This window comes from Scyliorhinus torazame, chromosome 6 (genome assembly GCF_047496885.1).
Source record: "Scyliorhinus torazame isolate Kashiwa2021f chromosome 6, sScyTor2.1, whole genome shotgun sequence".
NCBI classification, from domain to species: domain Eukaryota; kingdom Metazoa; phylum Chordata; class Chondrichthyes; order Carcharhiniformes; family Scyliorhinidae; genus Scyliorhinus; species Scyliorhinus torazame.
Window position 1 is genome coordinate 43,213,080 of NC_092712.1, and position 17,164 is coordinate 43,230,243.

The 17,164-nt window shown below is 51.7% G+C and overlaps 1 protein-coding gene across 1 annotated transcript in view; it reads right to left on the minus strand.

The window, feature by feature from the left end:
- LOC140424765 (obscurin-like) overlaps nt 1–17,164 on the minus strand; it is a 1,044,598-nt gene that overhangs the window by 587,582 nt on the left and 439,852 nt on the right. Inside the window, 1 exon segment of the mRNA XM_072508149.1 lies at nt 317–583. Coding sequence (XP_072364250.1) covers nt 317–583 — 267 coding nt within the window.

Here is a 17,164-nt window from a genome sequence, read left to right on the forward strand (position 1 = left end):
GATCACGACAGAACACGCTGACGCTCCAGCGCATGTGCTAACCCCGCCGGCGCTCCCGCGCATGCGCTAACCCTGCCGGCGCCGGCCTATCCCCTGAAGGTGCGGAGGATCCGGGCGGCCCAAAGCCAGAGTGGTTCACGTCACTCCTCGGCGCCGGTGCGGCCTGCCCCACCGGATAGCAATGAATCCCGGCCGTAGTGTGGGAAAGTGGCATTGAGGCAGATGATCAGGGAAGATCAAATGAATGGCAGAACAGGCTTGACAGGCTGAATGGCCTACTAATAATTCCTAATAATCATTTATGACGCTGCCTTACCTTTTACTTTTAAAGAGGCAGTTGTCTGTTCGTCCCCAGAGTCACAGGTGTATTCTCCAGCATCTTCAAGTCTTAGGTCATGAATAATCAGCTCAACGTTAGAACCTTTCTGCTTCATTTCGTATTTGTCATTAGTGATGATAAGTGTGGATCCTTTTTTCCATTTTACAGGGGCATCAGATTTTGACAGCTCACACTGCAATGTAGCCACACTTCCTTCTTTATGCTGTTTATTCTGAAGCTTCTTCTTGAAAAGCACTGGAAGCGCTGGAAAAGTAAAATGAAGTACCTTCTTGAATAAGTGCCAGAAAAGAACACCTTCGTAGCTACGTTTTACCAATTAGCAAATGCATGAGCACAACAATACAATTGTGCCAGTTGTTTTATCAGTTGATAGCACTCTCACCTGATTCAGAAGATTTAGTTCAAGTTCCACTACAGGTCTTAAGTACAAAATCTATGCTAACCCTTCTGTGCAGGATTGATGGAGTACCAATTTTCGGTTAAACTAAAGCACCATCTTCCCTCACTAATGATGTGAAAGATATCATGGCACTATGTCAAAGGGCGAGAGCAGCAGATGCATAGGAACACCACCACTAGCAAGTTCCCCTCCAAGCCACATGCCACCCTGACTTGGAACGACATCGCTGTTCCTTCAATGTCGCAGTGTCAAAATCCTGGCACTCCCTAAAAGCACAGTGGGTGTACCTATACAATATGCACTGCAGCAGTTCAAGAAGGCGGCTCACTACCACCGTGTCAAGGGTATTTGGGGTGGGCAATAAATATGCTGGCCTAGTCCTGTTAAAGCATAAAAAATAGTTATCCCTGGTGTCTTGGTCAATATTGATCGCAAAGGTCTGGTTATTATCACATTGTCGCTTGCAGGATTTTGCTGAGCACAAATTGGCTTCAGCATTTCCTACATTACAACAGTGACAACACTTCAAAACGTACAAGACTGTAAAGTGCTGTGGGATTCTGGTGGATGTGAAAGGTGCTATATAAATGTAAGGCTTTTTATTTTAACATTATAAGCATTACAATAAGACATCCTCATATATGCTTTGTCACACATAAAATAAAGAATAAATAAAACAGTGTTCCATATTTGAGCAACAAATGAAACAGGAGAAATATTACTGTTTCTACTAAAAAAGCAATTATTTTCATTAATGTTATTCCTGTCACGAAACTGAAGAAAACAAGTGGCAAGTATTCCATCACACTTCTGACTTGTGCCTCGCAAATGATCAACAGGTATTGGGGAGTCAGGAGGTGAGTTACTCGCCAAGGATTCCTAGCCTTTGACCTGCTCTTGCAGCCACAGTATTTACATGGCAAGTCCAGTTCAATTTCTGGACAATGGTACCCCCCAGGACATTGATACTCGGAGACTGAGCGATGGTAATGCCGTTGAATGTCATGGGGCAATGCATAGATCCTCTCTTGTAGGAGATGGACATTACCTGTCACTTGTGTGATGCAAATATTACTTGCCACTTGCCAGCTCAGGCCTGGATATTGTCCAGGTCTTACGGCATTTAGACTTGGACTGCTTCAGTATCTGACAAGTCGTGAACATTGTGTAATTGTCAGGAAACATCTCCGCTTCCAACCTTATGATGGAAGAGGCCACTGATGAAGCAGCTGAAGATGATTGGGCCTAGGACACTACCCTGAGGAACTTCTGCAGTGACGTCCTAGAACTGAGATGGTTGACCTCCAACCACCACAATCATCTTCCTTGGTGTTATAACCTGCCTGCTTACCACTGGCTGGGGACTAATGACAATCCCACAATCCTGTGGGAGTATGAGCTTCCCCAATGAGGGGGGAAGAGAAATCATTAGCAGACTCCCTGTATAAATAAAGCTGGCAAGTTTGGAACCAGCAGGAAGGAGCTTGCTGCTGTTGTGTACATATATGTTATTGTAAATAAATGTTATTTCTTTGTATCCTTGAAACTCATGCTGGATTCTTCGTGGCCCTCACAAAACTGGCGACGAGGGTTAAAGTGAATAACTGTCTAAACTGCTGACGCCACTTCCCTGGATTTTTGTTGGATACAGGTTGGAAGTTGTTTTCTATTACACCATGCCTCTGTACGGACGTTTGGATGTTTTGATGCTGCGCTGGAAAGCTGGAACCAGTATGCACAACGGATGGGTTACTATTTCCGGGCAAACAATATCACCGAAAACGAGCGCCAGGTGGTCATATTGCACACCGCCTGCGGCCCGCATACGTTTGGTGTGATTCGGAGCCTTACGTACCCAGCTGCGCCGGACACCAAAACGTTTGATGAACTTGTGAATTTAGTGGGGCAGCATTTTAACCCAACCCCGTCCACAATAGTCCAACGTTACCGGTTTAATACCGCTGAGAGGACACCAGGACACTCCCTTGCTGACTTTCTATCCAGGCTATGCAGGATTGCGGAGTACTGTGACTATGGTGAGACCTTGTCAGAAATGCTACGCGACCGTTTGGTTTGCGGTATTAACAATGCGGCCCCCAGAGAAAGTTGTTAGCTAAGCCACCATTGACTTTTCAACAGGCCATTCAAATAGTATTGTCCCAAGAGAGCGCAGAACGAGGAGTGCAGGACATACAGGGAATGGAAGTGCATGCCTTGGGGTGCAACCCCTTCCGTCCGAAAACATCCTCCCGCACTCCTGCGGTACCTTGGGCGAGACGACATCCAGATCAACGCCAGTGGCCGTCGGACATTCCTCCCCGAAGAGAGCCTTCTCCAGAACCAATGGATGAGGCGCCGTGTCCGTGTCAGACTTGTAGGCGCCGGCCCCATCGCAGACGCCGGTCCTGGGGGCGCCAGAGGCGCCGTCGTTCCGACCGAAACTGGGACCAGCCCAGGGGCCGTACCTTCCATGTGGATGAACCTGCGACGACTACTCCTGAGGACGTGGAGATGGAGGACGACTGCCTGCAGCTGCATTGTGTGGCAGCTCCCCGTGTGGCCACCATTAAGATGACAGTACGGGTCAATGGTCACCCGCTTGAGATGGAGTTGGACACTGGCGCAGCGGTCTCCGTGATCGCCCAGAGGACATTCGACCGCATCAAGCAGGGTATACAGACCCTTACATTAACCGACACACAGGCTAGGTTGGGGGAACCATTGGACATTGCAGGAACTACGATGACCCCTGTTGTTTATGGACGCCAGGAGGGGCGTTTCCCACTTATCGTGGTGCGCGGCCATGGGCCCAGCCTGTTGGGTCGGGACTGCTTGCGCATTTGCGCTTGCAGTGGCAGCACATCCTCCAAACAGGTTCTGGAGGGTTGACTGAGGTGCTAGGACGATACACAGATGTATTCCAGCCCAGTTTGGGGAAAATAAAAGGGGCCGTAGCCCGTATCCAAGTCGAACCAGGGGCCACGCCGCGCTATTTCCAGGCGCGCCCGGTGCCTTACGACTTGCTCGAGAAGGTAGAAGGGGAGCTCACTCGTTTGGAAACTTTGGGTATTATCAGGCCCGTCCGTTTCGCTGACTGGGCACCACCAATTGTACCTGTAATGAAGCCAGATGCCACAGTTCGCTTGTGCGACGACTACAAACTTACAGTGAATACGGTTTCCCGACTCGACGGATATCCAATGCCTCGCATAGAGGATCTCTACGGAAAGCTTGCAGGTGGACTCTCGTTCACAAAATTAGATATGAGTCACGCCTACCTACAGTTGGAGCTGGACCCTGCCTCACGACCATATGTAACGATTAATACACACCGGGGCCTGTATGAATATACACGGTTGCCCTTTGGAGTATCCTCTGCCTGCGCTATTTTTCAAAGCGTTATGGAGGGCATGTTGAGAGGTTTACCGCGTGTAGCTGTCTACTTAGATGACGTTTTGATCACAGGGATGTCGGAGCAGGAACATTTGGAAAATCTGGAGGCTGTCCTTAGACACTTTTCGGAGGCTGGAGTCCGTTTACGTCGCACAAAGTGCGTCTTTCAGGCGAAGGAAGTAGTCTACCTGGGTTGTCGGGTGGACCGCGAAGGTTTGCACCCCGTCGCAGAGAAGGTGCGCGCGATTCAACAGGCCCCCGCCCCGACTGACACTTCGCATCTTCGTTCTTTTCTCGGTCTCGTAAACTATTACGGGAAGTTCCTCCCCAATCTGGCGACTACGCTGGCCCCGTTGCATCTTCTGCTAAAGAAAGATCACACCTTGGTTTGGGGTCAGCCGCAAGAAACCGCTTTCCGGCGGGTAAAACAACAATTGTCGTCGTCTGGGTTACTAACCCACTATGATCCTGGAAAGCCTTTGCTCGTCACATGTGATGCATCCCCGTATGGTATTGGGGCCGTCCTGTCCCGCACGATGGAGAATGGGGCCGAGCGGCCGATAGCTTTCGCCTCCCGCACATTGACTGCAGCGGAAAAAAAGTACGCGCAGATCGAGAAGGGGGGCCTGGCAGTAGTCATTGCGGTGAAACGTTTCCACCAGTACGTGTATGGCCGCCACTTCACTATCGTGACTGATCATAAGCCTCTGCTGGGACTTTACAGCGAGAATAAGCCAATACCGCCCATTGCTTCCGCACGGATCAAGCGCTGGGCTTTGTTGCTTGCTGCATACGAGTATTCTCTGGAGCACAAACCAGGAACGCAGATAGCGAATGCCGATGCACTGAGCCGATTGCCTTTATCGACCGGCCCCAAGTCGATCCCCACGACCGGTGAGGTGGTTGCAACCCTAATTCCAGCGGCCTTCCTTCAGTAGCCGCTGGACTTCGGACCGAATGAAGGTCCGGTCCTGGGCGCTGTACCGTCTGCTCCTAGTGGCGACGGGTTTGCAATCCGGGGTGAGGTTTGCAAACAAGGATGGGGGTTGAACCTTGAGGGTTGCGAGGCCACAGATAGTGAGTGGGGGTATTGGGCCGCCGAATTTGAAGGTTAGGCTCTGTAGATTGCACTGGAAGTCTAATCCCAGTAATGTGGGGGCGCAGAGTTGGGGAAGGACGTAGAGCCTGTAGTTTTTGAACTCCCTCCCTTGCACTGTTAGGGTCACTATGCAGAAGCCTTTGATCTGTACGGAGTGGGATCCTGCAGCTAGGGAAATCTTTTGTGCGCTGGGACGGATGGTCAAAGAACAGCGTCTTACCGTGTCGGGGTGGATAAAGCTCTCCGTGCTCCCGGAGTCGACCAGGCATGGTGTCTCGTGCCCGTTTATCAGCACCGTTGTCGTCGTCGTCTGGAGCGTCCGGGGCCGTGCTTGGTCCAGCGTCATTGAAGCCAGACGTGGTCGTAATGGTTGAGCGTCTTCTTCGAACCCCGTGGAGCCGTCGACACTGGGGTCCGTTGTTGCCGTCCAAGATGGCGTCGGGGATGAACAAGATGGCTGCCCCCATGCATCGCACATGGCTGGGGGGTCACAAGATGGCGGCGGGGGTGGACAAAATGGCCGCCCCCATGCGTCGCACAGGTCTGGGGTGGTCCAAGATGGCGGCACCCCTCCTCCCCTCGTGGTGGCCGGGACCCAAAATGGCGGCGCCTGCGGGTCGCACATGGGGCGCTGGGGGGGTTGGGGAGCGTTAGGAACACGCAGGACTCCCTCTTCTCTGGGGACAGCGGTGGCTGGGACCCAAAGTGGTAGCGCCGGCGGGTCATACATGGGGCGCGGGGGGGGGGGTTGGGGAGCGTTAGAGACGCACAGAACTCCATCTTCTCCGTGGAGAGCGGTGGTCGGGACCCAAAGTGGTTGCGCCTGCGGGTCGTACATGGGGCGCTGGGGGGGGTTGTGGAGCGTAAAAGGCGTGCAGGGCTCCATGTTCTCCTGGGACAGCGGCGACCTCCCGGGACCGGTACACAGCCGCGAAATGGCCCTTTTTCCCACAGCTCTTACAGATCGCTGCGCGGGCCGGGCAGCGCTGCCGGGGGTGTTTCGCCTGGCCGCAGAAATAGCAGCGGGCTCCCCCGGTGCGACTTGGCGTTTGAACCGCGCAAGCCTGTGGGGTGTCCGGGGGGGGGGGGGTGGGTTTGTCGCGACGGGTGCGTACGGAGCCCAATGGGCTGCCGCGCGGTCGGGGCCGTAGGCGCGGGCGTTTCGCGCGGCCACGTCCAGGGAGGCTGCTAGGGCCCGTGCCTCTGAGAGTCCTAGCGACTCTTTTTCTAAAAGTCTTTGGCGGATTTGGGAGGAGTTCATACCTGCCACAAAAGCATCGCGCATTAACATGTCCATGTGTTCATTTGCGTTCACCGGCGGGCAGCTGCAGGCCCGTCCCAAAATTAGTAGCGCGGCGTAGAATTCATCTATCGATTCTCCGGGACTTTGCCGTCTCGTTGCGAGTTGATAGCGAGCGTAGATCTGGTTTACTGGGCGAACATAGAGACGTTTTAGTGCTGCGAACGCCGTGTGGAAATCCTCTGCATCTTCGATGAGAGAGAAAATCTCCGTGCTTAACCTCGAGTGCAGGACCTGTAGTTTTTGGTCTTCTGTGACCCGGCCGGGGGCCGTTCTGAGCTAGGCATCGAAACAAGTCTGCCAGTGCTTGAAAGCTGCTGCTGCGTTCACTGCGTGGGGGCTGATCCTCAGGCATTCCGGGATGATCCTGAGCTCCATAGTCCTTTAGTCACGCTTAATAAATTGTAGCGCACAAAGACTCCGAGAGACGAATAGAGTGAAGTCGATGAGGCTTTATTAAGCGTGACTGTTCCCCCGCAGTTCAGTAGTAGACTGGCCTGCGGGGGAGGACTCCTGGTTCTTATACTCCGCCTTCAGGGCGGAGCTAGAGATCAACGGCCAACCAGGACCCGGGATCTGTCAGCCAATGACATCACGGCTTCACAGTCCCACATGACCCCTAATGCATACTACCACAGTCCACAAACTAGATTCCAGATATTTTGCATCCCTGGTGCTAAGGTTAAGGATGTCTCAGAGATGCAACAGGACATTTTGGAGGGGGAGGGTGAACATCCAGTGGTCATGGTACATATTGGTACAGATGACATAGGTAAAAAAGTGATGAGGTCCGAAAAGAATAAAGGGAGCTAGGAAGCAAATTGAAAATTAAGACCACAACAGTAGTGAACTCAGGATTACTACCAGTTTCGCATGTTAGTCAGGGCAGAAATAGCAGGATATATAAGATGATTATGTGATTGAAGAGACGGTGCTAGGGGAATGGTTTCAGAATTCTGGGACATTTGGACCAGTTCTGAGGAGGTGGGAACAAGTACAAACTGGACGGGTTACAGCTGGGCAGGACAGAGACTGATGTCTTAGGGAGAGTATTCGTTAGAGTGGTTGGGGAGGGTTTCAACTAAATGGCAGGCGGATGGGAACATGTGCAAGGAGTCAGAGGAGGGGGAACCAATGATAAGAACAAAACACAGAAAGGGGAATAAGAAAAGTGACAGGCGACTTCCAGTTGCGGTGATGCCTAGCTAGCCGCACGTTTCGGCGGCTCCAGCTCCGACAGACCTTCGGGCTCTTTTAAGAGCCCCAACGGGGAATTTTTTGACGACGCAACCCGGTGTGGGGTGTGAGAAGGGAGTCCCCCCCAAACGAAGGAGGAAAAAACCGGCGGCGGCGGCTGCAGCGTGAGGAATCGTCGACCAAAGGGTCAGAAAGAGAGAAGTACAAGATGGCGACGGAGAAAGCGCAGGCGACATGGGGGCCTGAGCAGGATGAAATTGTGAGACGGTGCGTGGAGCTGCTGAAGAGGGAGGTGCTGACCCCGATGCTACAGGCAATTGAGGGGCTCAAGGAGACACTAAAGACCCAGGAGACAGAGCTCCGCGTGGTGGAGCAGAAGGTGACAGATATTGAGGACGAGATCCTGGGCCTGTCGGTTAAGACACAGACGCACGAGGCACTTCATAAAAAGTGTACTGAAAGGATCGAGGCCCTAGAAAACGGAGCGCGAAGGAAGAACCTTCGGATACTGGGTCTCCCTGAGGGTGTGGAAGGAGTGGACTGTGGAGCGTACGCAAGTACGATGCTGAGCTCGCTGATGGGTGCTGAGGCCCCTACGGGCCCCTTGGAGGTGGAGTGGGCAAAGCGGATTCCGGCGAGAAGACCAAAAGCGGGAGAACCACCCAGGGCGATAATCGTGCGATTTTACCGCCTTAAGGATAGAGAAGAGGTCCTGAGATGGGCTAAAAAGGTGCGGAGTAGCAGATGGGAGAATGCAGTGGTACGGGTATACCAGGATTGGAGTGCGGAGGTGGCGAGAAGGAGGGCGAGCTTCAACCGAGCCAAAGAGGTGTTGCATAAAAGGAAGGTGAAGTTCGGGATGCTGCAGCCGGCAAGACTATGGGTCACGTATCAGGAGAGACACCATTATTTCGAGACGGCGGAGGAAGCATGGACCTTCATCAAAGAAGAGAAATTGGATCGGAACTGAGGGACTGATGCTGCAGGAAATGTTATTGTTAATGTTATGGTTGAAGTTAATTGAGAAGTAAATTGGGAAGGGGGAGACATTGGGGAAATGGTGAGGGGGGAAAGACGGGACATAGTTGGAGAATGGGGAAGGGGAGGGGAAGGGGAAAGGGAGCTGCGCCATAAGAGGCGGGTCAGGTAAAGGGATGTTCCCGCGCCAGAAAGAATAAGGGGGGAAGACAGGCGCAAGGCGGATGGGAGTTCCCCACACGGGGGGGTCGAGGAGTGAGCAGGAGTAGCCGGGGTCAGTTGAAGTCAGCTGACTTACGGAAGTAATATGGGGGGAGCAATCATGCTAGAAAGAGATCTAGCGGGGGGGGGGGGGGGGGGGACAACTGGGTTGCTGCTGCGGAAATCCAAAAGGAAATGGCTAAAGAGTGGGTGGGCGGGGATGGTGTGCGACGCTGGGGGAGCGAGCGGGAGCGCGGAGGCGGGATATGGGACTGGCCTAGAGAAGGTAATGGCTAGTCGACACGGGAGGGGGGCAGGTAGCCCCCTAGTGAGGCTGATCACGTGGAACGTGAGAGGCCTGAACGGACCGATAAAAAGGGCCCGAGTGCTCGCGCATTTGAAAGGACTAAGGGCAGACGTGGTTATGCTCCAAGAGACGCACCTAAAGGTGGTGGACCAAGTTAGGTTAAGGAAAGGATGGGTGGGACAGGTGTTCCACTCAGGACTAGACGCAAAGAACAGAGGGGTGGCCATATTGGTGGGGAAACGGGTAGCATTTGTAGCAAAGAACATCGTAGCAGATAGCGGAGGTAGATATGTAATGGTGAGTGGCAGGCTGGAGGGAATGGAGGTCGTGTTGGTTAATGTATATGCCCCGAATTGGGACGATGCGGGATTTATGAGACGGATGCTGGGTCGTATACCGGACCTGGAGGTAGGAAACTTGATTTTAGGAGGGGACTTTAATACGGTGCTGGACCCGGGGCTAGATAGATCCAGCTCAAGGACCGGAAGAAGGCCGGCAGCGGCCAAGGTACTTAAGGGGTTTATGGACCAAATGGGGGGAGTGGATCCATGGCGATTTCTTAGACCTAGGGCTAGGGAGTTTTCCTTCTTCTCCCATGTCCATAAAGTGTACTCCCGGATAGATTTTTTTGTTTTGGGAAGGTCGTTGATCTCTAGGGTGGAAGAAGCTGAGTACTGAGCCATAGCGGTTTCGGATCATGCCCCACATTGGGTGGACCTGGAATTAGGAGAGGAAAGGGAGCAGAGAACACTCTGGCGATTAGATGTGGGACTGATGGCGGATGAGGGAGTGTGTGCAAGAGTGCGGGGGTGTATTGAGAGATACCTGGAGGTCAATGACGACGGCGAGGTCCCTGTGGGAGTGGTATGGGAAGCACTAAAAGCGGTGGTCAGAGGAGAGCTGATCTCCATTGGGGCCCACAAAAGGAAAACAGAGGCCAAGGAAAGGGAAAGATTACTGGGGGAGATTTTAAGGGTGGATAGGGAATTTGCAGAGACCCCGGAGGAGGAATTGTACAGGGAGAGGAGACGACTCCAGACGGAATTTGACCTTCTGACCACCAGAAAGGCGGAGGTACTGTGGAGGAAGGCACAGGGGAGGAGGTATGAATATGGGGAAAAGGCTAGTCGCCTGTTGGCTCATCAATTGCGAAAGAGGGCAGCAGCGAGGGAGATAGGAGGAATTAGAGACGAAAGGGGAGACACGGTGCGAAGGGCAGGAAAGACAAATGAGGTGTTCAAGACCTTCTATGAGGAACTGTATAGGTCTCAACCCCCAGAGGGAGAGGAGGGGATGCGGCAGTTCCTGGACCAATTAAGGTTCCCGAAAGTGGAGGAGCGGGGGGTGGTAGGCCTGGCGGCACCGATTGGGGTGGACGAGGTTATTAAGGGACTGGGAAGCATGCAAGCAGGGAAGGCCCCGGGACCAGACGGGTTCCCGGTGGAATATTACAGAAAATATGTGGACTTGTTGGCCCCGTTGATGGTGAGGACGTTCAATGAGGCCAGGGAAGGGGGGACTCTACCCCCGACGATGTCGGAGGCGACGATATCGTTAATTTTGAAGAGGGATAAAGATCCGTTGCAGTGCGGGTCCTATAGACCCATTTCATTATTGAACGTGGACGCCAAATTGTTGGCAAAGGTACTGGCATCGAGGATAGAGGACTGTGTCCCGGGGGTGGTGCACGAAGACCAGTCGTGTCTCACTAACTTGATAGAGTTTTTCGAGGAGGTCACTAAGATGATTGATGCAGGTAGGGCAGTAGATGTTGTCTATATGGACTTCAGTAAGGCCTTTGACAAGGTCCCTCATGGTAGACTAGTACAAAAGGTGAAGTCACACGGGATCAGGGGTGAACTGGCAAGGTGGATACAGAACTGGCTAGGCCATAGAAGGCAGAGGGTAGCAATGGAGGGATGCTTTTCTAATTGGAGGGCTGTGACCAGTGGTGTTCCACAGGGATCAGTGCTGGGACCTTTGCTCTTTGTAGTATATATAAATGATTTGGAGGAAAATGTAACTGGTCTGATTAGTAAGTTTGCAGACGACACAAAGGTTGGTGGAATTGCGGATAGCGATGAGGACTGTCTGAGGATACAGCAGGATTTAGATTGTCTGGAGACTTGGGCAGAGAGATGGCAGATGGAGTTTAACCTGGACAAATGTGAGGTAATGCATTTTGGAAGGGCTAATGCAGGTAGGGAATATACAGTGAATGGTAGAACCCTCAAGAGTATTGAAAGTCAAAGAGATCTAGGAGTACAGGTCCACAGATCACTGAAAGGGGCTACACAGGTGGAGAAGGTAGTCAAGAAGGCATACGGCATGCTTGCCTTCATTGGCCGGGGCATTGAGTATAAGAATTGGCAAGTCATGTTGCAGCTGTATAGAACCTTAGTTAGGCCACACTTGGAGTATAGTGTTCAATTCTGGTCGCCACACTACCAGAAGGATGTGGAGGCTTTAGAGAGGGTGCAGAAGAGATTTACCAGAATGTTGCCTGGTATGGAGGGCATAAGCTATGAGGAGCGATTGAATAAACTCGGTTTGTTCTCACTGGAACGAAGGAGGTTGAGGGGCGACCTGATAGAGGTATACAAAATTATGAGGGGCATAGACAGAGTGGATAGTCAGAGGCTTTTCCCCAGGGTAGAGGGGTCAATTACTAGGGGGCATAGGTTTAAGGTGAGAGGGGCAAGGTTTAGAGTAGATGTACGAGGCAAGTTTTTTACGCAGAGGGTAGTGGGTGCCTGGAACTCACTACCGGAGGAGGTAGTGGAAGCAGGGACGATAGGGACATTTAAGGGGCATCTTGACAAATATATGAATAGGATGGGAATAGAAGGATACGGACCCAGGAAGTGTAGAAGATTGTAGTTTAGTCGGGCAGTATGGTCGGCACGGGCTTGGAGGGCCGAAGGGCCTGTTCCTGTGCTGTACATTTCTTTGTTCTTTGTTCTTTGACAGGGTTCGTAAAAGGGAGACAACTGAATGTTAACGTGCGACGACTATTAGGGGTGATAATGATGCCCCCAGTGGAGGCGGAGGCAGAGATAGTGGCGGCAATGGACGCAGAGAAGGCATTTGATAGGGTGGAGTGGGAGTATTTATGGGAAGTGTTAAGGAGGTTTGGGTTTGGGAACGGGTTTATTAGCTGGGTTAGACTTCTTTATGGGGCTCCAACGGCAAGCGTAGTTACAGGTCGACATAGATCGGAGTATTTCCGACTATATAGGGGAACAAGACAGGGATGCCCGCTGTCTCCATTGTTGTTCGCGTTGGCAATTGAACCTCTGGCCATGGCGTTGAGAGACTCCAGGAAATGGAGAGGGGTGATTAGAGGGGGAGAAGAACACCGAGTCTCGTTATACGCGGATGACCTATTGTTATACGTGTCGGACCCAGCGGGGGGGATGATAGAGGTTATGCGAATTTTGAGGGGGTTCGGGGATTTCTCGGGGTATAGGCTAAACATGGGGAAGAGTGAATTATTTGTGATACATCCAGGGGACCAGAGTAGAGAGATAGAAGGCTTGCCTCTAAGGAAAGTGGAAAGAAACTTCCGATACCTGGGGATTCAGATCGCTAGGAGCTGGGGAACCTTGCACAGACTTAATCTGACACGGTTGGTAGAACAAATGGAGGAGGACTTCAAGAGGTGGGACATGCAGCCTCTATCGCTGGTGGGCAGGGTGCAAGCAATTAAGATGATGGTCCTCCCGAGGTTCTTATTTGTATTTCAATGTCTCCCTATACTAATCACCAAGACCTTTTTTAATAAAATAGACAAGAGCATCACGAGCTTCGTGTGGGCAGGGAAAGTTCCGAGAGTAAGGAGGGGGTTCCTTCAGCGTAGTAGGGACAGAGGAGGATTGGCACTACCGAACTTGGGCGATTACTATTGGGCCGCCAATGTGGCAATGATACGTAAATGGATGATGGAGGGTGAGGGAGCGGCGTGGAAAAGACTGGAGAGAAAGTCCTGTAAAGGGACGAGTTTAGAGGCGCTGGTGACGGCGCCGCTACCGATCTCACCTAAAAAGTTTACCACGAACCCGGTGGTGGTGGCAACATTGAATATCTGGGGACAGTGGAGGCGACAGAGAGGGGTGCGGGGAGCCCTGGTGGGGTCCCCAATCAGGAACAACCATAGGTTCGCCCCAGGAAGAATGGATGGAGGATTTCAGAGCTGGTACCAGTTGGGAATTAGGAGGGTGGGAGATTTATTTATAGATGGGACTTTTGCGAGCTTGGGAGCATTGGAGGAAAAGTATAAGTTGCCCCGGGGAAATTTCTTGAGATATATGCAGGTGAGGGCGTTTACTAGACAACAGGTGAGGGAATTTCCGTTGCTCCCGACACAGGGTGCTTTCAGGGGTGTGGGTCGGAGAGGGCAAGGTGTCAGAGATTTACCGAGAGATGAGGGAAGAGGGGGAGGAGTCGGTGGGCGAACTAAAAGGAAAGTGGGAAGAAGAACTAGCGGAGGAGATAGAGGAGGGTATGTGGGCTGATGCCCTAAGCAGGGTAAATTCCTCTTCCTCATGCGCCAGGCTTAGCCTGATTCAATTTAAGGTGCTACATAGAGCACACATAACGGGAGCAAGATTGAACAGGTTCTTTGGAGTGGAGGACAAATGTGGGAGGTGTGGCGGGAGCCCGGCAAACCACGCACATATGTTTTGGGCGTGCCCGGCACTGGAAGGGTATTGGAAGGGAGTGACGGGAGTGATTTCGCGGGTGGTGAAGGCCCATGTCAAACCAGGCTGGGGGTTAGCTCTATTTGGAGTTGCAGAAGAGCCGGGAATGCAGGAGGCGAAAGAGGCCGACGTTGTGGCCTTTGCGTCCCTAGTAGCCCGGCGCAGGATCCTACTCATGTGGAAGGAGGCGAAACCCCCCGGACTGTAGGCCTGGGTAAATGATATGGCAGGGTTCATTAAACTGGAGCAGATAAAGTTTGCCCTGAGAGGATCGGGTCAAGGGTTCACCAAGCGGTGGCAGCCATTTCTCGACTACCTAGGGGAACGTTAGAGGGAAGACAGATGACCAGCAGCAGCAACCCAGGGGGAAGGGGGGGGAGGGGGGAGGGGGGGGGGGTGGGTGTTTTAGTTTAGTTTAGGTCAAAGATAATGGGGTTTTGTTACTTGTGTATTGTTAAAAATTTCTGTATTGTTATTGGTGTGTTTGCTTTGTAAGAGGGGAAAAATTGTTATTTGGGAAAAAAATTTCAATAAAACATATTTTTTTTAAAAAAAGAAAAGTGACAGGCAGAGAAATTAAGGGTCAGCAAAAAACAGGGCCACAGTGGAAAATAATGGAAACAGGACAAGGAATGTTAAAAATGGAAGCCGCAAGGCTTTGTGCCTTTGAATCAGTACTCCTCCATGTTGAACAGCACTTGGAGGAATAATAATAATAATAATCGCTTATTGTCACAAGTAGACTTCAATGAAGTTACTGTGAAAAACCCCTAGTCACCACATTCTGGCGCCAGTTCGGGGAGGCCGGTACGAGAATTGAACCCGCGCTGCTGGCATTGCTCTGCTTTGCAAGCCAGCTATTTAGCCCACTGTGCTAAACCAACCCCTAAAGCACTGAGGGTGGCAAGGGCGTAGAATATGCTCTGGGTGAGGGACTTCAATGTCCATCACCAAGAGTGGCTCAGTAGTACCACCACAGACCGAGCTGGCCGGGTCCTAAAGGACATAGCTGCTAGACGGGGACTGCAGCAGGTGGTGAAGGAACCAACAAGAGGGAAAAACATACCTGACCTCATCTTCACCAATCTGCCTGCTGCAGATACATCTGTCCATGACAGTATCGGAAGAAGTGACCACTGCACAGTCCTTGTGGAGACAAAATCCTGTCTTCACATTGAGGATATCCTCCACCGTGTTGTGTGGCACTACCACCGTTTTAAATGGGATAGACTTTGAACAGATCGAGCAACTCAAGACTGGGCATTCATGAGGCGCTGTGCACCATCAGCAGAATTGTATTCAACCGCAATCTGCAACCTTATGGCCTTGCACATCCCCCACCATTACCACCAAGCCAAGGGATCAACGCTGGTTCAATGAAGAGTGCCAGAAGCAACATCAGGCATACCGAGAAATGAGGTGTCAACCTGGTGAAGCTACAACACAGGACTACTTGTGTGCCAAACAGCATAAGCAGCATGTAATAGGCAGAGCTAACCGATTCCACAACCAACCCATCAGATCTAAGCTCTGCAGTCCTGCCACATCCAGCCATGAATGGTGGTGGACTAGTAAACAACTCACTGGAGGAGGAGGCTCCACAAATATCCCCATCCTCAATGATGGAGGAGCCCAAAACATATGTGCAAAAGACAAAGCTGAGGAATTCGCAACAATCTTCAGCCAGAAGTGCTGAGTGGATGATCCATCTCGGTCTCCTCCAGGATCACAAATGTCAGTCTTCAGCCAATACGATTCACTCCACGTGATACCAAGAAACGGCTGAAGGCATTGGATACTGCAAAGGCTATGGGTCCTGATAATATTCCAGCAATTGTACTGAAGATTTGGCTCCAGAACTGGCCGCATCCCTAGCCAAGCTGTTCCAGTGCATCTACAACACTGGCATCTACCCAGCAATGTGAAAAATTGCCCAGGTGTGTCCTGTACGCAAGAAATAGGACAAATGCAACCCAGCCAATTACTGCCTTATCAGCTTACTTTCCATCATCAGCAAAGTGATGGAAGGAGTCACCAACAGTGCTATCAAGCGGCACTTACACAGCAATAATCTGCTCACGGACGCTCAGTTTGGATTCCGCCAGGCTCACTCAGCTCCTGACCTCATTACAGCCTTGGTTCAAACATGGACAAAAGAGCTGAATGCCAGAGGTGAGGTGAGAGTGACTGCCCTTGATATCTAGACAGCATTTGACCGAGTATGGCATCAAGGAGCCCAAGTTAAACTGGAGTCAATGGGAATCAGGGGAAAACACTCCGCTGGTTGGAGTCATACCTGGCACAAAGGAAGGTGGTTGTGGTGGTTGGAGGTCAATCATCTCAACTTTCTGGGTGGCACGGTGGCACAGTGGTTAGCACTGCTGCCTCACAGCTCCTGGATCCCAGGTTCAATTTCGGCATTGGGTGACTATCTGTGTGAAATTTGCACTTACGCCCCCTTGTCTGTGTGGGTTTCCTCCAGGTGCTCTGGTTTCCTCCCACAGTCGAAAGATGGGCAGGTTAGGTAGATTGGCTATGCTAAATTGCCCCTTAGTGTCAAAAAAAAAAAGGGGCATCTGGACTCAAAACATTAGCTCTTTTCTCTCCCTACAGATGCTGCCAGACCTGCTGAGATTTTCCAGCATTTTCTCTTTTAGCCACATGAATACTGTGGCTACCAAGGCACATCAAAGACTAGGAATCCTACGGCGAGTAACTCACCTCCTGACCGCCCCAAGCCTGTCCACCATCTACAAGGCACAAGTCAGGAGTGTAATGGAATACTCTCCACTTGCCTAGATGAGTGCAGCTCCAACAACACTCAAGAAGCTCAACACCATTGAGGACAAAGCAGCCCGCTTGATTGGTCCTCCTTCCACAAACATTCAAACCCTCCACCACCGACAAACAGTGGCAGCCATGTGTACCACCTACGAGAGGCACTGCAGTAATTCACCAAGGTTCTTTAGACTGCACCTTCCAAACCCACAACCACTACCATCTAGAAGGACAAGAGCAACACATGAAAATGAAAATCCTGGGAACCCCACCTGGGAACCCCACCACCTGGAGGTTCCCCTCCAAGTCACTCACCATCCTGACTTGGAAATATATCGCCGGTCTTTCGCTGTCGCTGGGGCAAAATCCTAAAACTCCCTCCCTAACAGCAGAGTGGGTGTACCTAGACCTGAAGGACTGCAGCAGTTCAAGAAGGCAACTCATCACCATCTTCTGAAGGGCAACTAGGGA